The sequence below is a fragment of the Mustelus asterias genome, chromosome 5 (assembly GCF_964213995.1).
Source record: "Mustelus asterias chromosome 5, sMusAst1.hap1.1, whole genome shotgun sequence".
Lineage (NCBI taxonomy): Eukaryota > Metazoa > Chordata > Chondrichthyes > Carcharhiniformes > Triakidae > Mustelus > Mustelus asterias.
Window position 1 is genome coordinate 76,401,296 of NC_135805.1, and position 22,615 is coordinate 76,423,910.

The 22,615-nt window shown below is 41.3% G+C and overlaps 1 protein-coding gene across 6 annotated transcripts in view; it reads left to right on the forward strand.

Moving 5' to 3' along the window:
- Positions 1-22,615, forward strand: part of lama2 (laminin, alpha 2) — a 359,403-nt gene that overhangs the window by 110,480 nt on the left and 226,308 nt on the right. For all 6 annotated transcript variants that reach the window (XM_078212838.1, XM_078212839.1, XM_078212841.1 and 3 more), the window contains exons 4-10: positions 2,947-3,189; positions 7,392-7,571; positions 11,708-11,797; positions 13,576-13,693; positions 17,692-17,870; positions 19,501-19,600; positions 19,700-19,860. In XM_078212838.1, coding sequence (XP_078068964.1) covers positions 2,947-3,189; positions 7,392-7,571; positions 11,708-11,797; positions 13,576-13,693; positions 17,692-17,870; positions 19,501-19,600; positions 19,700-19,860 — 1,071 coding nt within the window. The remainder of the gene's footprint in view (positions 1-2,946; positions 3,190-7,391; positions 7,572-11,707; positions 11,798-13,575; positions 13,694-17,691; positions 17,871-19,500; positions 19,601-19,699; positions 19,861-22,615) is intronic.

Below are 22,615 nucleotides of genomic sequence, written 5' to 3' on the forward strand. Positions count from 1 at the left end.
GAGGCTGGTATCTCTCAATGTATTCGGGCCACGTAGTATTTTTATTTCAAGGTTGTCATTTTCCGCACACTGGCCATATTTTAGTGATGAATGAGCCACTGGTCATTCTTTGGCTACAGTGGAAACCAAGGCAATTTCAACAACTGCATGAGTAACCTCTGAAATTTGTTGACAGCGTGTAAAGATAAAGCAATGACCAGAAATGTCCCATCCTGTTCGCCATGGGAATTGTAGCGAGCGGCACAGAAAATTCGGTGGACCATTTCAAAGTCCATTGACCTCATCACTTAAAAACCTGGATTTTCACCATGTCCTGTTCACTTGGGAGCGCTTTAAAAATGGCGGGCAGGTCCCAACTCCGACCCTGTTCCCAGGCTACCAACTTTCGGGAGTGCCTTTAAAGGGCACGGGCTGCTTCCTTTCAAAAGCTTGCATCTGGCACTCCCAACTTGGCCAACTCCAATGCAGAGATAGGTATCTCCAAGGAATCAGGGCAAGTTTTTGAAGAGTCATATATCACGGTCCATTAGAGGAGTCGTGAACCCTAATTTGCATAAGGGAGCCTTTTCAAAGGACCCCGCATTCTCCCTTTGCCAAGTTAAGCCCTCCATCTACCCCCTCATGTGCCCTATGCCAATCTCTGCCGTTCCATCCTCTCTGGAACCTCATTCACCCCTATGTCAAGTGCTGGCACATCCACAATCGTTGCCCCTCTGTACACTTTGAAGAACCAATTAACCTCCGTGTAAAGATGACAAGCTAATAAAAGCGTCAATCATCCAGACTCATTGAAGTTTCAAAACCACAAACTGCAAACACTTGATTCACTTAACTTATGAAATTGTAAAATTGACAGCAGAGATCAGCAGCCTTAGCTGTCAATCAAACAATGTTTCCTCTGGGCATTGGTGTTCTGTTATTAAAATAGATATCTGGGCTCTCAGCCAAACCTCATGGATAGGACATGGGAAATATTTGGTGGGTGGGTGAGTCAGTCAGAAAGCTGAGGGCTGGAGGGCCTTTGTTTTTTTTCCCCACTGGGACTTAGTCCTGTCGCACTGAGGCAGGCCTTTTAAACAGCTCGCCTCTGTAACCGGCAGCTCCTGTAGCTACTTCTGCAATTCCTCCCAGGTCAGCTGTACGAACTCCAGCCCACGTCCAGCCCCCCTGGTGGGCATTTTCTCCCGAGGTGGATGAGCTGGGCCAGGAATTTTCCCAACTCCCCCTATCTGTCTCTCGGATGAAAATCCAGGCTAAAATATCCATGTTTCATAGTAAATGGAATTCTTTCATGAAATATTTTAAGAAGTACAAATTGATGACATTGCACATTAAAAGAGCCTCCGTGAAGGGATGCAGATAGGTATAATTAGATCTGGGGATACAGCTAGTTTTGTGGTGTTTTTTAAAGCCATCTCCAGGATCCTGGCTGTCATGTTACACTGACCATCACATGTAGCAAGTAAATCATGCTCATTATAAGTGGTGACCACTGTACTAGGATTTTCAATCACCTTGTATATATTACAGTTGTACACTTATTTGGTGATGACAGTATGTAGTAACATTATGGTTTTAAGTTTGTATAATCAGACAAGTTCAATTGTAGGTTATCACTGCATTTTTTTCATTCATTCATGGGATTTGAGCTTCACCAGTGTTGAGTGTCAGATATTTGTGTGACAATATTTAGGTTAACATTCATCGGATGACTTTCTCTCTCTGCAGTTTCTAATTACACAGCAATCTGTGCATTGGTTCTCATCAACAGCCAGCATTCAGAGACTGCTCAATATCAGTGATCAATAATAAAGCAGTAACATACAATAATATAAAGGTGAAATTATTAAACAGTTCATAAAAGTTGGGAATTCGACTGTGTGAACACTAGACCTCTATCTGGTATAGTCATCAGTATTTGGACAGTGATTTGATGTGGACGAACATTAGACTGAATTTTGCCCGGGGAGAGGAACATATAGCTCCCCCACCCTGCCCACCCACTGCAAGAGTTGGCTGGCAGCTAACGCACCTGAAAGAAGCCTGTCCTGCAGCTGTAGTGTGCTGGGGGGTGAGCTGAATGAGCAGAGAGTGGGACTTCCACCCTTCAGTGGGAGGATGGGGAGGATGTCCTGTCCTCAAGAACTGCCAACCCATCTGATTGGCCAGGATCTCTAGCAGTCCAAGCAGCTGCCAGACCTTGTTGGGATTGCAAAGAGGCCCATAGATGAAGAGGACAGAGGACATGAATCCTGGGAGAAGCTTTGGGATGAGGAGGAATTGCGGACCCTAAGGTGTGGGAGGGCAGGTTTTTGAGGACCAAAGGCCGCTATCATCTTGGGAAGGATGTTGCTCCCCCCTGGCTCACAGGGCATGCCCTCCCCTTTCCTTCCCACTTTCTGAGCAATTTCCTTAAAAAAAAAGTGGCCTGTACACTCCCGCCTGCCTGCCCGCACCAACCGTTTGATGGTTTGATATTATTCCAATGAATTAGCTTGGTAACAAGCTCAATGGCCATCAATTATAGTGTAAGAATGGTGGGTGGGCTGCCGATTTCAGCACCTACTGTGTTATGGGGGACAGCTTGGAGATGGGCAGAAAGGTGGAGGCCTGTCGAAAACACTCCGGTGGGGCGAGGCAAGGTTCGGGAAAGGTGGGGTGTTGTTGGTGGGGAGCTGTAAAATCCAGACCATTAACTACAGACTGACCTCAGAGTTTGTTACATTTTAGGAATTATGTCAGAGATGTTTGAATATTTTTGTACAAATATATCTGTATGGAAATGCATGTTCAAAATGATTCCAAACTAAAACCTTCTGCAAGGAAGATTCATTCATTTTTGAAGAGAACTCCATGAAAATGTTCAGTTTTAAAGATGAACTTTAAATTATATTTACTGATTATTACTAGGAACTTGACAGTAATTTAGCCATGTATATTTTATAGGTGTTCCAGATTGCATATGTTATAATAAAGGCAGCCAATTCTCCACGCCCTGGGAATTGGATTTTGGAGCGTTCAATTGATGGCATCACTTACAAGCCATGGCAGTACTACGCTATCACCGATACAGAATGTCTCACTCGTTACAACATTGTACCTCGGCCAGGTAACCCAACGTACACGTCTGATGATGAAATTATTTGCACCTCCTTCTATTCAAAGATTCAACCTCTGGAAAATGGTGAGGTAAGGCTGGAAGTTAAAGTAAAAGTTTATTTATTAGTCACAAGTAGGCTTACATTAGCACTGCAATGAAGTTACTGTGAAAATCCCCTAGTTGCCAAGTCTGGCGCCTGTTCGGGTACAATGAGGGAGAATTTAGCACAGCCAATCAACCCAATCAGCACATTTTTGGAGTGTGGGAAGAAACCGGAGCACCCGGAGGAAACCCACGCAGACACGGGGAGAATGTGCAAAGTCCACACAGACAGTGACCCGAGCGGGGAATCGAACCTGGCTCCCAAGCACTGTGAGGCAGCAGTGCTAACCACTGTGCCACCATGCCGCCCTAAGGTGCATAATCCTGATGTTGCTTGTGTTAAAATCAGTGCTGTATAAAATATTGTAATTCAAGGTAAATGTAAACAGAATGGAATAGTGTAGGTATTGACTTGCCCACAATATTGCATCTATGCAGTGTGACCTGATATTACCAATAAGTGTGAGGAATAATTTATAATAATTTATGTTGTGTTGAACAATGACATCATGGACTCAACTCACAGGTGAAGGGAAAGAGTGCACAAAAATGAAAAATGGTGCTTCAGGGAAACTCAGGAAATACAACCCAGAAATTTCCTTCGGGGGCTGCATGCCAGAGTAAGTGGCAGGATGTACCCAGCAACATGCTCTACTGCCAACCCTCCTGATATTTATGAGGTCAGAGGGTATGGGCAGGTGAAGCAGATTTTTGATGCCCTGTGCATTGCCTCAGCAGAAGACATCACATACCACATGGTACATGTGTTCAGCTGGGGCCATTGTAAGAAACTAATAGAAACTACAACCCCGTCTGCTTTGAAATGTTTTTATTTTTGGCCCACTATTTGGATATGTTGGCTCCAAAACTCAGCTGGGCCATTGGGCTAACCCCACTTCCTACCAACTACATATTATGTCCTAACTGCAGGTTGGAAATTGAAATTGCTGTTCTCTGGAATCCTCATCCTTTCTGTGTCACTGGCTTTGTAAAGGTGCAGCTGTAGACAACGGTATGACTTCCCTTGCGGGTTCAGGACTATAGGAAGGATGTGATTGCACTCGACAAGGCGTAGAGGAGAGTCACCAGCATGCTGCCTGGGCTGGAACGTTTCAACTATGAACAGAAGCTGGCTAGGCTGGAGTCATTTCAATGAAAAGCCTGAGAAGGGACCTGATTGAGGAGTACAAAATAGCGGGGACATAGAAAGGGTAGATAGAAAGAAACGTTTCTCCTTTGCTGTTTGTAATATATATAAATGATTTGGAGGAAAATGTAACTGGATTGATAAGTAAGTTTGCGGATGACACAAAGGTTGGTGGATTTGTGGATAGCGATGAGGACCATCAGAGGATACAGCAGGATATAGATCAGTTGGAGACTTGGGCGGAGAGATGGCAGATGGAGTTTAATCCGGACAAATGAGAGGTAATGCATTTTGGAAGGTCTAATGCAGATAGGAAATATACAGTAAATGGCAGAACCCTTAAGAGTATTGATAGGCAAAGGGATCTGGGTGTGCAGATACACAGGTCACTGAAAGTGGTAATGCAGGTGGAGAAGGTAGTCAAGAAGGCATACGGCATGCTTGCCTTCATCGGCCGGAGTATTGAGTTTAAAAATTGGCAAGTCATGTTGCCGCTTTATAGAACCTTAGTTAGGCCACACTTGGAATATAGTGTTCAATTCTGGTAGTCACACTCCCAGAAGGATGTGGAGGCTTTGGAGAGGATACAGAAAAGATTTACCAGGATCTTGCCTGGTATGGAGGGCATTAGCTATGAGGAGAGGTTGGGGAAACTTGGTTTGTTCTCACTGGAGTGACGGAGGTTGAGGGGAGACCTGATAGAAGTCTACAAGATTATGAGAGGCATGGACAGAGTGGATAGTCAGCAGCTTTTTCCCAGGGTGGAAGAGTCAATTACTAGGGGGCATAGGTTTAAGGTGTGAGGGGCAAGTTTTAAAAGAGATGTACGAGGCAGATTTTTGACACAGAGAGTGGTGGGTGCCTGGAACTCATTGCTGGGGGAGGTAGTGGAAGCGGATAAGGTAGTGACTTTTAAAGGGCATCTTGACAAGTACATGAATGAGATGGGAATAGAGGGATATGGTCCCCAGAAGCGTAGGGGGGTTTAGTTCAGTTGGGCAGCATGGTCGGTGCAGGCTTGGAGGGCCGAATGGCCTGTTCCTGTGCTGTAATTTTCTTTGTTCTTTGTTAATAGAAGGGTCAATAACCAAGGGGCACAGAATTAAGGTAAGGGGCAGGGGATTTGAGGATAAATGTTTTCACCCTGAGGTGAGTGTCTCTACCTCCACCACCCTTTCACTGCCTGAAAGGGTGGTGGAGGTAGAGACACTCACAACATTTAAGAAGCATTTAGGTGAACAGTTGAACCACGATAGCATGCAAGCCTATGGACCAGGTGCTGGAAAATAGGATTAGAATAGATAGGTGCTTGATCGCCGGCCCAGACATGATGGGCTGAAGGGCCTCTTCGTTTGCTGTATGACCCAGTCTATCCCAGTCTTGGCCATATCTGCCATACTGGTGGCCCTGTGAACATCTTCAAACTTTTTTTGATCATGATACGGACAGGACTATGTCCCACACTTAGATTAGTGTAACTCTATATTTCAAATTTCAATGGAATTACTGCTGAAGCAAAGTGGCATCCAGATCATGAAAAATGCACAAAGAACTTTGAAGAAAAGGGTAAAAATATAACAATTTGTAACTCATCACCCTTCAGAATATGAGGGTATAATTTTCTGGACCTGTGCCCTTGCAGGCAGGTAGCCTAACGCACAGCAGATATTGGAAGATTGAATGTGCTGTGCTGTCCACAGAACCAGTGCAATTTTATGATATGCACTGCACCCTGGCAATCTATTGCATCTGGATGTAGACCCAAGGAAAATAGCACCTATGAAAGTTTTAAACTCTCACTGAGACTCATCTTAAAGGTCACTAAGGGAATCTTTTCTGTGATAGCAAATCAGCTTACGTAAATGAGGATGAACAAGGGTGTCCATGCTTCTGGATAATGATCCCCTATTCTGACTGTTTTAATGGATTTTGAAATGGACAGATTTGTTGCATTTCTGCCACGATTCTAAAATATCAGTAATTCCTTTGAGCCTCACCACTTCTCCCTTTGAAAATTGGCCTGACAGGAAAATATGTCAGAAAGCTGGTGTGTGCTGTTTTTGATAACTAAAGATAAGTTTTCACCATACGTATTGCAGTAAATTTGTTTCATTGCAGCTCCTTCATTCTGTCGGATCAGGAACAGGGATAAGGACAGACAATTTCAAACTTTCCCTCCCGTCAAATCCAAAAAAGCAAACTTAGTAGTTTAGGAAACATTAGCACAAATTGGAACAGAATGGCAGATTTAATCAGGCTCTGAGCCCATTCTGAGAAAGGCAATCAGTTGTTCCCCCTGCTTCACCTAAGTTGTCACTTACCAATATGATAATCAACCAGCTGGGTTGGCTGTTTAAGTGCCAGTTATTGAATAACGTTATGAAAACAACATCTGGAAGCATATTATGTTGACATAGTGGTTATAATGTGAAAATGCCTGCAGTAGAGAGGAAACAAAAGACATTTGTAACCGGATCAAGTCCTTTGTTTCACTTTTGTAAATTAGAACTATTTCTGGTTGCTCACATTTATACTGGAAAATATTTGCTGAAGCTTCATTACTTTAAAATTAACTCCCTTGTTCAATATAAGTGAAAGAAGTAATCCAAATAAATAACGTCTCCAGTTCCAGACATGTAATTATTTCAACCATCTGTGAACCACTGTGCAATTGTTTGTGCATTAAAGAGCTGTTATTACAGCACAATGGTCAGATATGATTTGTGAATTAATATTTTGAAAATTACCAGTTACACAATTTTATAAGTGAAGTATTTCTACGGGGTAGGATGAGATAGAGGCAATTTTTAAAAAAGTATTGACTGTTTGGCTTGGTCAGTTAAGCAGGTAGAATTCAACAAGCAGTATATTACAGTTCTTACTGTGATGTCTCATTCAGCAATGTCATTTTACTGGTAGATGCTTAGAGAATAAAGGACATATTTGTAAACATTTGATGAACCTGAATTCCTAAAGCACACTTGCGAACCTGAAGTTGAGTACTGGCTCGTGAATATTAATATCACCCTATTTTCGGTTCAGATTCACGCTTCCCTTATCAACGGAAGACCAAGTGCCGAAGATCCGTCCTCAACTTTACTAGAGTTCACCTCGACTCGCTACATTCGCCTGAGGCTCGAGAGAATTAGGACCCTTAATGCTGATCTTATGACATTAGCATACAATGATGCAAAGGATATTGACCCTATTGTTACAAGAAGGGTGAGATTTTTTGCCTTTTATTTAAAAAATGTCAAATTTGAGTTGTATTACATTCAGTAATTTAGCTATGATAGTTTATTTTTTGATTGAGCTCTAAATGATTTAAAAATTCTTTGGCTTTAAGAAATCTTATTAAAGTAATGTTCAATTAAATTGTTCTTCTGTTTTATTAAATATGCAAGCCATTTCATATCTTAAGTTGTAAATTTATTTAAGTCAACCCAATTGTGCGCAATAATATGGATAAATAAATATAATATATAAATAAAATGCAGCTATTTCACCCGCATGGCACTTTCATACTTGGATTGACAAAGTTTAAGAAGTAATTTATGTCGTATTAGGGTCCAGCACATAAAGGATTAACGTGGGAATGAATACAGTACTGAACGCACAATGATGGGGGAGGCGATGGCCTCATGGTATTATTGCTAGACTATTAATTCAGAAACTCGTCTAATGTTCTGGGGACCTGGGTTCGAATCCTGCCTTGGCAGATGGTGGAATTTGAATTCAATAAAAAAAATCTGGAATTAATAATCTACTGATGACCAAGAAACCATTGTCAATAGTTGAAAAAACCCATCTGGTTCACTAATGTCCCTTAGGGAAGGAAATCTACTGTCCTTACCTGGTCTGGCCTACATGTGACTCCAGGGCCACAGCAATGTGGTTGGCTCTCAACTGCCCTGGGGCAACGTGGGATGGGCAATAAATGCCAGCGATGCCCATATCCCATGAACGAATTTTTAAAAAATGATGTTAGAGAACACATGTCATCCAGTGTAGTGTTGGACAGAGCCATGTCTAGAAGCCAACATGGAAACAGCTCCTTGGTTGGACCTTTACTGTACTTACATAAGAACATAAGAAATAGGAGCAGGAGTAGGCCATCTAGCCCCTCGAGCCTGCCCCGCCATTCAATAAGATCATGGCTGATCTGATAGTGGTTTAGTTCCACTTACCCGCATGCTCACCATAACCCTTAATTCCCTTATTGATCAGAAATCTATCTACCTGTGACTTATTTAACGAGGTCGCCTCCACTGCTTCAATGGGCAGAGAATTCCAGAGATTCACTACCCTCTGAGAGAAGAAGTTCCTCCTCAACTCTGTCTTAAACTGACTCCCCCTTATTTTGAGGCTGTGTCCTCTAGTTCTTGTTTCCTTTCTAAGTGGAAAGAATCTCTCCGCCTCTACCCTGTCTAGCCCCTTCATTATCTTATATGTCTCTATAAGATCTCCCCTCAGCCTTCTAAACTCCAATGAGTACAGACCCAATCTACTCAATCTCTCCTCATAAGCTAACCCCCTCATCTCCGGTATCAACCTGGTGAACCTTCTCTGTACTCCCTCCAAGGCCAATACATCCTTCCGCAAATAAGGGGACCAAAATTGCACACAGTATTCTAGTTGCGGCCTCACCAGTACCTTGTACAATTGCAGCAAGACCTCCCTGCTTTTATGCTCTATCCCCTTCGCGATAAAGGCCAACATTCCATTTGCCTTCTTGATTACCTGCTGCACCTGCAAACTGAGTTTTTGCGATTCATGCACAAGGACCCCCAGGTCCCTCTGTACAGTAGCATGTTGTAATTTTTCACCATTTTAAATAATAGTCCATTTTACTATTATTCCTTCCAAAGTGGATAACCTCACACTTGTCAACGTTATACTCCATCTGCCAGATCCTCGCCCACTCACTTAGCCTATCCAAATCTCTCCGCAGACTTTCCGCATCCTCCACGCAATTCGCTTTCCCACTCATCTTTGTATCATCCGCAAACTTTGTTACCCTACACTCGGTCCCCTCCTCCAGATCGTCTATGTATATGGTAAACAGTTAAGGCCCCAGCACCGATCCCTGCGGCACGCCACTAGTCACCAACTGCCAACCAGAAAAGCACCCATTTATTCCAACTCTCTGCTTCCTGTTAGATAGCCAATCCTCAATCCACGCTAACACTTTACCCCCAACTCCGTGTACCCTAATCTTCTGCAGCAACCTTTTGTGAGGCACCTTATCGAACGCCTTCTGGAAATCCAAAAACACCCCCTCTGTCAACCGCACTCGTTACATCTTCATAAAAATCCAGTAAATTCGTCAAACACGACTTTCCCTCCATGAATCCATCCATGCTGCGTCTGCTTGATCGAACCATTTTTCCCAGGTGCCTGCTATTTCTTCTTTAATGATGGATTCCAGCAATTTCCCAACTACAGACATTAAGCTAACCGGCCTGTAGTTACCCGCCTTTTGTCTACCTCCTTTTTTAAACAGTGGCGTCACATTAGCTGTTTTCCAATCAGCCGGCACTTCCCCAGAGTCCAGCAAATTTTGATAAATTACAACCAACGCATCTGCTATTACTTCTGCCATTTCTTTCAGTACCCTGGGATGCATTCCATCCGGGCCCGGGAACTTGTCTACCCTTAGTTCCATTAGCCTACCAAGCACTACCTCTTTAGTAATAGTAATCATTTTAAGGACCTCACCCCCTACAGTCCCACGACCATCAATTTTCGGTGAGCTATTTGTGTCCTTAAAGTTTGTATACTTAAGTGTATAATTTCTAGTAGTTAATAAATACTTACTGTTGAACTACCTAAGACTATAAATACTTTAATAAGATTTGCTGAACTATGCCCAACACTCAACAATAGTGTAGTAATTGTGGTACTTAACACATAATCCAGAGCTTGAGTTTAAATCTTGCCATAACAAATTGTGGAACTGAATTCAGTAAAGTTGGCAATAAATTGGTTAGTACTAGAACATGACCATGAAAACCATTGAGTTTGTTGTGGGGGAAAACAAAGGCTAGCGATTCACCAATGGCATGAACTCCCCTCGAACTTGTGACTACTTGTGACTCTTATTGCCCTCGAGGAAATTAGGGATTTATTCGGTAAGCACTGTGGTCATACTCATCTTGCAGTATCACAAGAACAAATTCTTAAAAACAATTAAGGATATGCTGCAACTAGTGCAGAGCTAAAATTATGTGAAACAATGTCATTATGCTTGATGTAATACAAAGCTGCAGGACAACTGGGCTAGAAATTTGTTAAAATCTGCATATAGTCTTGGATGACACAAAAAGGTATTAATTTTACTAAAACTATTTAAGATTGTGCTTTATCCATGTTGCTAATTGTACATTGCAGTAAAATGGATAAAATTAATGAAATACCAATAACAAGTTTCATTGGAAGTATTAATCTTGGATGATAGTTTTTCATATGATCATAGAATCCCTACAGTGCAGAAGGAGGCCATTCGGCCCTGCAAGCCTGCACTGACTGTCCAACAGAGCATCTTATTCAAGCATGCCGCCCCCACCCACCCCGACCCTATCTCTGTAACCCCATGCATTTACCTCACTAATCCCCCTAACCTGCACATCTTTGGACACTAAGGGGCAGTTTAATATGGCCAACCCGCCTAACCTGCACATCTTTGGACTGTGGGAGGAAACCAGAGCGCCTAGAGGAAACCCATGAAGACCCGGGAGAATAGACAAACTCCACACAGACAGCCATCCAGGCTAGAATTGAACCCGGGTCACTGGCGCTGTGAGGCTAACATTAGCAGTAGCGAATATGCCTATTCAAAACATTTTAATATTGATCATTTGGGATAGGGAGAAATTGTTAGTTTATAATGATAGTGATAATAGCTATGATATCAAACATTTGCATTTTGTAAAATCAGACTTGATGATTATTGGTGATACAAATATACAACATAAATAGCTCTTGATATTAGAAAGGTTTAGTTCATCACCACCAAATAGTGACACAAGCGAGTGCTAATTTGTTTACTTCTTCATTGCCAATGACCAAGAGGTTTGAGAATGGGATTGTTGATTGTGTGTGAAGCACAGTATCCAGTTTGTGGCTCCTTTTCTCTTCTTGCGCTCTAAAATTAGTTTTTATTTTGCTCAGCTGGACTGGATTTAACTTCGAATGCCAGCATTTAAGGTTAGGGTCCTCTGCTTGACGAACTGTATGCCCTGGTTGGGAATATCAACTGTGTTTGAGGATCTCATTTCAATGATCACATCCATAGTAAATAAGGTAGAATAACATTACACATATTGATGTTTATAATACTTGTCTTTTTTCTCTTTTAGTATTACTACTCTCTGAAAGATATTTCTGTTGGTGGGATGTGCATCTGCTATGGACATGCAAGTGCTTGCCCTCTTGATTTAGTAGCAAATGTATGTATATTTCTTTTTTTTTCAGAAGTAATGTAGAGAATTGTCATGCATTTGGTTTCTTACTCAGAAAGATTAAAAACAAATGTTGTAAAGCCCACTCATGGTGGACTAGCTAAAAGATATATGTAATTCTCAGACCACCTTTATCAGGCATATGTTCAATCCTCCAAGCAGCTGATTGGATGCATTGATATAGACCTTCCAAAATTCCACAAATAATTTTTGGATTATTTTGGAATAGAAGGTAGTACACACATAACCCTGCTATTCACCAAAGGATGGAATGAGAACAGGGAACATCAGTCCGGTTAGCCTGACATTAGTACATGAGTAAATGCTGGAACCTATTATTAGGAACATGGTAATAGGGTATTAGAAATTCATATTACAATTGAACAGTTAATGTGGAGGCCTGTGACCAATAGTGGGCCTCAGGGATCAGTGCTGGGTCCACTGTTATTTGTCATTTATATTAATGATTTGGATGAGAATTTAGGAGGCATGGTTAGTAAATTTGCCAATGACACCAAGATTGGTGGCATAGTGGTCAGTGAAGAACATTATCTAGGATTGCAACGGGATCTTGATCAATTGAGCCAATGGGCTGACGAATGGCAGATGGAGTTTAATTTAGATAAATGCGAGGTGATGCATTTTGGTCGATTGAACCAGAGGACTTACTCAGTTAATGGTAGGACGTAAGGGAGAGTTATAGAACAAAGAGATCTAGGGGTACAGGTTCATAGCTCCTTATAAGTGGAGTCACAGGTGGACAGAATGGTGAAGAAGGCATTCGGCATGCTCGCTTTCATTGGTCAGAACATTGAATACAGGAGTTGGGACGTCTTGTTGAAGTTGTACAAGACTTTGGTAAGGCCACACTTGAAATACTGTGTACAGTTCTGGTCACCCTATTATAGAAAGGATATTATTAAACTAGAAAGAGTGCAGAAAAGATTTACTAGAATGCTACCGGGACTGGATGGTTTGAGATATAAGGAGAAACTGGATAGGCTGGGACTTTTTTCTCTGGAGCATAGGAGGCTGAGGGATGATCTTATAGAGGTCTATAAAATAATGAGGGGCATAGACAAGGTAGATAGTCAATATCTTTTCCCAAAGGTAGGGGAGTCTAAAACTAAAGGACATAGGTTTAAGGTGAGAGGGGAGAGATACAAAAGGGTCCAGAGGGGCAATGTTTTCATGCAGAGGGTGGTGAATGTCTGGAACAAGCTGCCAGAGGTAGTAGTAGAGGCGAGTACAATTTTATCTTTTAAAAAGTGTTTGGACAGTTACATGGGTAAGATGGGTATAGAGGGATATGGGCCAAACCCGGGCAATTGGGACTAGTTTAGGGGTTAAAAAAAGGGGCGGCATGGACAAGTTGGGCCAAAGGGCCTGTTTCCATGCTGTAAACCTCTATGACTCTATGGATTATTGCAAGGGAAATTGTGGTTTTTGAAGTTATAATTTGCAGGGTAGATAATTGAATGTAGCATATTTGAATTTTCAAAAAGCATTCCATAAAGTGTCAAACAAGAAGATATTACACCAAATTAGCATTCATGGAATTGGGGGCTAATTCATTAGAATGGATTAATGATTGGTTGATGCACAAAAGACACAGAATAAGAATATTTTTTGGGGGCTGGCAAGTTGCAACAATTCAGGTATCGCAGGAGGAGTGGCTGTGGCAATGAAATAACCATTTGTTAACTATTTAAGTTAACAAATAATTCGAGTCCATTTCATTTGAATATGTTCTGTTCATCTGGCAGAAATTCAGCTGCAAATGTGAGCACAACACCTGTGGAGATAGTTGTGACCGTTGCTGTCCTGGATTCCATCAGAAACCTTGGGAAGCTGGAACATTTTATAGCAGCAAGTTATGCGAACGTAAGTAAATAAACAAACAGATCATTCTGCAAATGGATCCATCGTTTGGAAAATGTTCTGCCTCATTTATTTAAACAAAACAGTGGATCTGAGGTTTGTTGAAAACTATATTAATACGAATGTTATTTTAATGTTGATTAATTGTAGCTTAACAGTACTGTTTATACTGCATTCAAATAAAACTGCTGCATTTATTGTACATGTTACACCAAAGTAAATTGTCAAAAGAATCATAAGCCACATGCTGACAATTTATTATTATAAAATGTCAGATTACTTGGGGGAGAAACTCATTTGACACAAACTTCTGCTGAATCCCCCAGGGCAGGCCCTCTTCAGATTGTGCAGGTATTGGGCCACATTGATGATTGTTTATGGGGCATCAACTTGAGTCTGCTGGTGAACAGATTTGTACCCCACTTCCTTTCGAAATGGTGTTGCGCACAATATGCATATAAAAATGTCGAGATTGGTTAAATCAAAATTAAAATTCCTTCCTGGTGTCAGTGACATGGCAGCTGTTCTGGTGTGAAGATATACAAAAAAAGGAAAACATTGACCCAGGGTTTGTTGTATCAGGGCATCTAATGGATCATTCATTAGTTAGACTTGTCCATGTTACATTGAGGTATTTAACTTTTTTTTTGGCATGGAAATTTTCTGAGGTTGCAAGCTGGTAACGTTTCAGCAAGTGGTATATCTAGCCTGAGTGAATGAGGCAACTAAATGGACATCTTTTACCTGATTAATTTGAAGAATTGAGAACTAAACAAAAGAACAACAAAGAGGGAAGTTAGAAAAGCCAAATGTAATGTCACATAAGGTACAGAAAGATAAACAGAGGGAAAAAAGATTGCATGGAGTGGGGAAAACAGAAAGAAAGGTTTTTAAAATTAAAAAAGGGCAAAATTGGTACTTTAAAATCTCTCATAACAACTACAGCCTGAAGGAATGAGACTCCACATTTTAATAGTCAAACATTGAGATGCCATTTTGCAAAGCTAAATACACAGTCCAGGAATTGGCAGAAATGCTTGGATATTTGCGTTTAACTGCGTACTTACCTCTCAACTTAAGTTTGTACATGAATTACAGTGAGCACCATTAGCTCACACTGCTACTTTGACGGTAAGATTTGGGCCATGAACAGTTGTGTTAATATCTTTCCTCGTTTGTTGGGCCCATTCATTCATTTGAATAGATGAGGGGACAGGACTGATCCGAGTTTTAAAAACGGTTTTCTTTTATCGAACAGAATTTAAAATATTAACATGATAAAAGCAAAAAGAAAAAGCAAACTTGGACTCTGGCTTCTACTGCCGGCCCCTGTACTGAACTTGAACACACTGAGCAGATCTCGAAAATAAACTGAAAGACCACACACGAAAATCCAAACTATATTTCAACCATTACCTCGTTATTGGAATTGGTTTTCACAGTCTGTCTCCGTCTTAGAAAACAATTCTTGCAGCTGCTGTTATGAAAAACTTATTTGCCTGCATTGTGTACCCCTCAGAAATGCAGTCAATTTCTAGCTCGCCTTTAGCCTTCTAATTCTACGTGTAGTCAAGTTAGCAGTCAATTGTTAAGCTGAGCAGAGTTAATTGCATAGGCAGAAATATCGTAAAATGAAGTCTTTGCATACACTGAAGCAAACAGGGCTAAGCATGCAGAAGATCTCTCATAGCATCTGGTTTAATTTCTGGTGGTCGACAAAAAAATGATCTGTTTTGCTACTTGGGAAAAATGTGTTCAATAAAGAGTTCAAAATTAACAAGAATGTAAATAATGTTAATGGCACCACGTATCTTTTATATACTACAGATCTTACATCTGGCAATTACTTTTTGCTTATTTGACTTATTTCCTGTTACTTATGTTGATTACCTATCATCACCAATTTCCTGTTATGCATTGTTATTACACTTTTATCTTCAATACTTATTGCATTGTATTTTATTGATTCAAAAGTAAAAATCAGCAAGTAGAATTCAAAAGATAGGGAAAGAATGAATCAAAAATAAGGAAAGCAAGTACAAAACTACCATTCAGAAATTCCTAAGGACTTATGAAAATAACCAATCTCAAGTGATCACTCAGGGAATGCAATAAGTAAACATTATAAAGAAAAGGTAAATTAATTATTTAAAATCCTTCAAAATGTTGTTTTCCCCACAAACAAAGTTTATAATATCCAAAATAAAATTCTAAATAGATCCCAGGCAGGTAGATGCAGTTAAGGTACAGATGAGCCATGATCTCTATAAGATATTCAAATATTGGATGCAGCGCAGGGAGAAACATGAGGCAGACTTATGGTGAGGTATTTAGGCCTAGAAAGGGAAGAATTCAGAACTGATCTTATAGATCAGTCACAGGTAGTGAAGTGATGGAAACTGTAAATCCAGAAGACTACTCGAAAATAAATTTTGAGAGTAAGAGATATGGTCTCAAACTCATAAAAAGCAAGTTTAGGGCTGATACCTGGAATTGTTTTTCTTTGTGAACTTTGACCAAAACATCCGGCTTCTAGGTTCAGTAGAGGAGTGAAATTCCTAGCATCATTTAAGAAACAGTCAGATCCTATTTTAGCTTTTGAGTTTCTCTGGATGGATGAATTAAGATGGATCAAAGGTCTTTTCCATTCAGCTGGTCGTGGCAGGAAACATGCTGGTCGGGCCTATTTAGTTTGGGAAAGGCCCTTCATCGGTCTCTCCGCAACAACAAGACCTCTCCCAATTAAGTGGGAGGGCAGAAGGGGCTGACATGGGATACCTGGTTATGAGCAGCCAGAAGTCAATTAGTGAGCCAATAGCCATCTTTGAGGCAACTAAAATTTACTGGTGGCTCTGGGATTAAATGGAAGCAGCACGCTTTACTGTGCCCATGGCAACCTACCAGGTGGAGAAGGTGGTGAAGAAGGCATATGGTATGCTTGCCTTTATAGGACGGGGTATAGAGTATAAAAGCTGGAGTCTGATGATGCAGCTGTGTAGAACGCTGGTTAGGCCACATTTGGAGTACTGCGTCCAGTTCTGGTCACCGCACTACCAGAAGGACGTGGAGGCATTAGAGAGAGTGCAGAGAAGGTTTACCAGGATGTTGCCTGGTATGGAGGGTCTTAGCTATGAGGAGAGATTGGGTAAACTGGGGTTGTTCTCCCTGGAAAGACGGAGAATGAGGGGAGATCTAATAGAGGTGTACAAGATTATGAAGGGGATAGATAGGGTGAACGGTGGGAAGCTTTTTCCCAGATCAGAAGTGACGTTCACGAGGGGTCACGGGCTCAAGGTGAGAGGGGCGATGTATAACTCAGATATTAGAGGGATGTTTTTTACACAGAGGGTGGTGGGGGCCTGGAATGCGCTGCCAAGTAGGGTGGTGGAGGCAGGCACGCTGACATCATTTAAGACTTACCTGGATAGTCACATGAGCAGTCTGGGAATGGAGGGATACAAACGATTGGTCTAGTTGGACCAAGGAGCGGCACAGGCTTGGAGGGCCGAAGGGCCTGTTTCCTGTGCTGTACTGTTCTTTGTTCTTTGTACTTAGAAAACCCTGCCTATGACCAATTGAGGAATCTCGCATTGGGCAGGGGGTGGCGGCTCAAAGCCCCCCTCTGCTCTTGTTTCCAAAACATCTGCCATCCTTCTCCCATGACTCCCATCCTGCGATCCCCATCTGGCCTTCACTTACCTTTGGTCTGGGATCCCACAATGTTCCTGGGCCTCTAGTGGGTGCACTGTTGATAGCTGGCACCATTTTCTCAAGATGGGGGAGGAAGGAACACCAGAAGCTGATGCCAGCTTTCTGCACATCCTAGTGACTGGACTAATGATGCAACTAGGTAAGCTGAGAAAATAGGGAGTCTTTCTGCTCTGTGAGTGAGAGATGTGCTTTGTTGAAAAGGAATTCATGATCTAAGCAATAATAACTTTAAAAATTTCATAAGTTTGTGACATTATTTTGTCTTACCAAAGCAACCTTTATCATTTCAGAATGCAATTGCCATGGAAAAGCGAGAGCTTGCTACTATGACCAGGATGTAGCAAACAGGAGCCAGAGTTTAAATATACAAGGAGAGTACATTGGTGGTGGTGTATGCATTGGCTGTGCTAACAAAACAACTGGGATAAATTGTGAGACCTGCATTGATGAATACTTTAGGCCGGAATGGGTACAGTAACAAAGATTTTTGTTCTGCTTGCTTCTTTTCCCTCAAATCTAACAATTCATACATGGATAATGTTTAAGAATACATTACAAAAACTTTCATGTTTCCTCATCTATAGTGTGCAAAACTAACTTGGAAACCAATAAAAATGGTGATCCGTGTGTAATAATCTTTCATTTTATATAATAATAGATGTAGATATGAACATTTTAAAAACCATTGGGAGGATTTTTCCAGCCATTCACACTTTTGTTTCATTTGTTTCATGTTCTCATCGAAATATGGAATTGGGTTAAAAAAAACTTCATTTATCTTACCTTTTCTGCATTTTAAAATTAAAGGTCACACACAAGATCTCATGCAAGTGGCTCAATGGACTTGACACATTAAGGGTGAAAGGAGAGAAGTTTAAAGGGAATATTAGGGGGGGGGCTTCTTCACGCAGAGAGTGGTGGAAGTGTGGAATGAGCTACCGGATAAAGTGGTAAATGCGGGGTCACTTTTAACATTTAAGAAAAACTTGGATGGGTTCATGGAGGAGAGGGGTGTGGAGGGATATGGCCCAAGTGCAGGTCAGTGGGACTAGGCAAAAAATGGTACGGCACAGACAAGAAGGGCCAAAAGGCCTGTTTCTGAGCTGTAATTTTCTATGGTTCTAACATCCAATGCATATCAAGAAATCATGTGCACACTAATCACAATATTTTGTGCTTTGCAATGAATGGATAGCAATGTGAGGCTATGCAAAGTTTACTCATTTAAGTTTGTGACCCAAAACCTCCTTTCCTCATTTCTTCCTACCTTTCCCTCCCTTGCAGCAGATGCTGGTTAGATGAAGTTGGGTTTGGAATTTAATTCCCGACCCCGAAGGGAATTTGAAACTGAGGTCTTTTTAACCAGGTGGGAGGCTGCTGGGTGGGGCCCCAGTGCCTCTTTCCCAATGAAGTTTGCGGCAGGATTGCTTGTGGATAACCTTCCCACCTGTACACTAATTGAGGCCCTTAAGCAGAAAAGTAACGCTCATCATTAATGCTCAATAAGTAAAGCTCAAGGGTCACATTATGTCACCTCTGGTATTCAACCATCAGTAGGAAGGGCAATTGCCAGCCTACCAACCCAGAGAGCAAACTCTGTCATAATTGCTTGCAGCTCCTGGGGTGGGGGCTTTGGAGGTCCTTCATTGTCAAGCACTCAGTGCATGAACAAGGTAATCAGCATCCAGAAAGGCTGGGGTGTCACTGAGAGCCACCCCTGTTTTTTTTTGCGACTCCCCTTGTCCTCCCCAGCCAGCAACTCATCGCCTATCTATGATCCCCATTCTGCCATCATTATCATATTGCCTGGATCCTTCTATGATCCTGGATCTCTGGTGGCTACATTGCTGGCACTTAGCACTGCTCTTCTAATGTTGCTGATAGTATCCAAGAGGATCCAAAACATAATGTGGCAGCTGCCAACTCTCACCCATTGCAAGTAAATGAAACTAGCTCCAAAACCTTTTCTTTCTGTTAATTGGGTGCTAGAACTGTAGAGATTGGCACTATAATGCAAATCACAAATCATCTTGCATAATGTTATACAAAAAAGCATACTTCAGTTTTTATGTGAATCAATCTTTTACATTTTTTTCCAGGTTTCCCCTCATGAACCAAATCCATGCATACGTTGCTTGTGCAATCTAATTGGGTCCCTGCATAAAAAATGTATTAAGGATATCAAACACATTGAAGCAGGTAATGTCCTTACGAAACATATATCATATGTCTGATTAGCAAAACTGTGAAGTGTTTCACTTGGCTTTTCACTACAGCAAGCTCTCATTATCATTCTAGGTCTGCTTCCTGGGTCCTGCCACTGCAAGGCTGGTTATGGTGGAGATAAATGTGACAGATGTGCATTTGGTTTCACTGGCTATCCGAATTGCATTCCATGTGGCTGTCGAATTGATGGAAGTTTGAATGTTGATCCATGCATTGGACGGTGCATTTGCAAGGTAGCATTCCACTTATTCAGAACTAATGTTACTACTTTAGTGGGTAACCTGTGGAATTTGTAAATTAAGTGGGGTAAAACATAAATGCTTAATTTTTTAAATCAAAATATGTTTTTAATTTTCTTCAGTTGAACATGATAGAAGTATGAACTTTCCACCATATCGTTTAGAGTTAAATATTCATAAAATGTAAGTGATAAACTGAAAAAAGTGTTACGTCTGCTGTGGATAACTTAAAAGAAAATTGTTCATAAAGGAATCTCAATTAATATTTTTGTGATTCTGTGAATATATGCATTTTATTGATTTTCGGAACAATGACCAGGATGATGCCAGGTTTGTCTTCTCATGCACATTAAGTTAGCTATTTCCTTATTCCCTACTTCTGGAGTGATGTGGGTACTTCAGTTGGAGCAGTCACACTGAGTTGCTTCACAGAGCTTGTTTGGCACTTGCACCATGTCAGTGTATGTAGGCGAGGCTCCATCAGCTAGATAGTTCAAGCTTCTCACTATTACGATCAGGCGAATGACGCACTGACAAGGCTGGTCGGCCGCTCAATTACCAAAGCCTGGCCCCGCACACTTATTTCAAAATGATTTCGAAAATATGAGTTCAATTCCTAGTTTTTCTATATTTTTATTAGTTTGTCTGCTCAAGAAGTTGAGCTACAGGATATTCACTGTAAGCATATTGTTATTCTGTTTTTATTTACTTGCTTACCTCAAATAAATTTGCTTCACCGTTTTAAGCTTGAAACGACATTTGAGAGTGCGATGGTGTATTTGCCAAGATACATTCTGAGGCGCAGTTTAGGGTTCAGTGGTTCCAAGTAATCAACAAACAAAATGTCTTGTTCTGTTATCTGAGGCATGTCAGCAAAAGATATCCACCGAAGAGAAAGGGTCGAGAGCTTCACGTTTTTAGGTGTACAGATCACCAACAACCTGTTCTGGTCCCCCCATGCTGACACTATAGTTAAGAAAGTCCACCAACGCCTCGACTATAAAGAAATTTAGCATGTCAGCTATGACTCTCAGCAACGTTTACAGATGCACCATAGAAAGCACTCTTTCTGGTTGTATCACAGCTTGGTATGGCTCCTGCTCTGCCCAAGACCGCAAGAAACTACAAAAGGTTGTGAATGTAGCCCAATCCATCACGCAAACCAGCCTCCCATCCATTGACTCTGTTTACACTTCCCGCTGCCTCGGCAAAGCAGCCAGCATAATTAAGGACTCCACGTACCCCGGATATTCTCTCTTCCACCTTCTTCCTTTGGGAAAAAGATACAAAAGTCTGAAGTCACGTACCAACCAACTCAAGAACAACTTTTTCCCTGCTGCTGTCAGACTTTCGAATGGACTTACCTTGCATCAAGTTGATCTTTCTCTACACCCTAGCTCTGACTGTAACACTACATTCTGCACTCTCTTGCTTCCTTCTCTATGAACGGTATGTTTTGTCTGTATAGCGTGCAAGAAACAATACTTTTCACTGTATGTTAATACATGTGACAATAATAAATCAAATCAAATCAAAACCTCTCAGAGCTAAGATCATCTTGAAGATGTAGAGAGTTAGTTCTTCCCCATGCGAATGATTAAAGATACAAAAAAATTAGAATAAAAAAAGTAGGAAAAAAATCCAAAAACCTGACCGGGGGGCGGGGGGGGGGGGGGGGGGGGGGGTTGTTGAGCGGACAAAAGTAGCTTGGGAGGAATTTTGAAGATTGATAGTTGAAAACAACTCTTAAATTTTGCTAGTGATAGCATAAATGATCCCAAATAACACAGGATTTGAAGTTTTAGTGCTGTGTTTTCTCAGCCCTGCAATTTTGAGCCTTTCATTAAAGACGAGGAAGTCAACAAAAATTGTTATATGTCTTTGCTTTTCATAGTATTGTCTTAATACCCGATTGCTTGGGATATTTTCCGGCTAACCTTCTCGGCAGAATGTTCAGACTTGTGTCCTTCCGTTGGACGTATCTGATCTCCTGGGGTTTGCTTGCAGTGACTGGTAAAGTACCTGTAATTGATGAAGAGTATGTTTCCAGCTCAGAGATAAGTGTCTATTGATGTTCTGTAGCTTGGTTGACTGTAGCTCTCGACAGTGCTTCAGCTGTGCTCTGACTTGGCAACTCAACAATTTCTTTCGGGTTCAGGAGAGTGACCAGAGGTTTACAGTCCACATCGATCCTGATTTGCAAGCGAATTAAGTAATCTGAGAAATTTTCATGGGCTCATGTTGCTGCTAGTGCTTCCTTTAGAATCATCGTCTAATGTTTTTTCCGTTTTGTTAATGATCGAGAACGTAGTAAACTAGATTTTTCCTGCCTTCCTCTGGGTCTGCAGAAATAACTACTCCAAGCCACGAGGTTGGTGGATCAGCCGCTACTATTGTTGGCAGTTTTGGGTCATAATATGCCAGCACGTCGAAAGAGACAAGGAAGTCTTTAATCCCATTGAAGACTCAAGGCTCAACTCCCCAGTACCACTGCTGACCCCTTCTCAGCTGATCTCTTAAAGGTCCATTGATGGTGGAAAGTTGTGGGATGAATTTCCTCACTTGATTGTCCATGCTTAAAAATTATATATATGTCAGCAACACACTTGAACTGTGGAAACTCTAATTCCTTGATTTTTTTGAGGATCTACCATTATTCCTTTCTGGTGGATGATATGACCTAAAATATCTAATGGTCTTCCCAAATTCGCACTTATCAGTGATAGTGAGGTCTGCTTGTTCAACCACT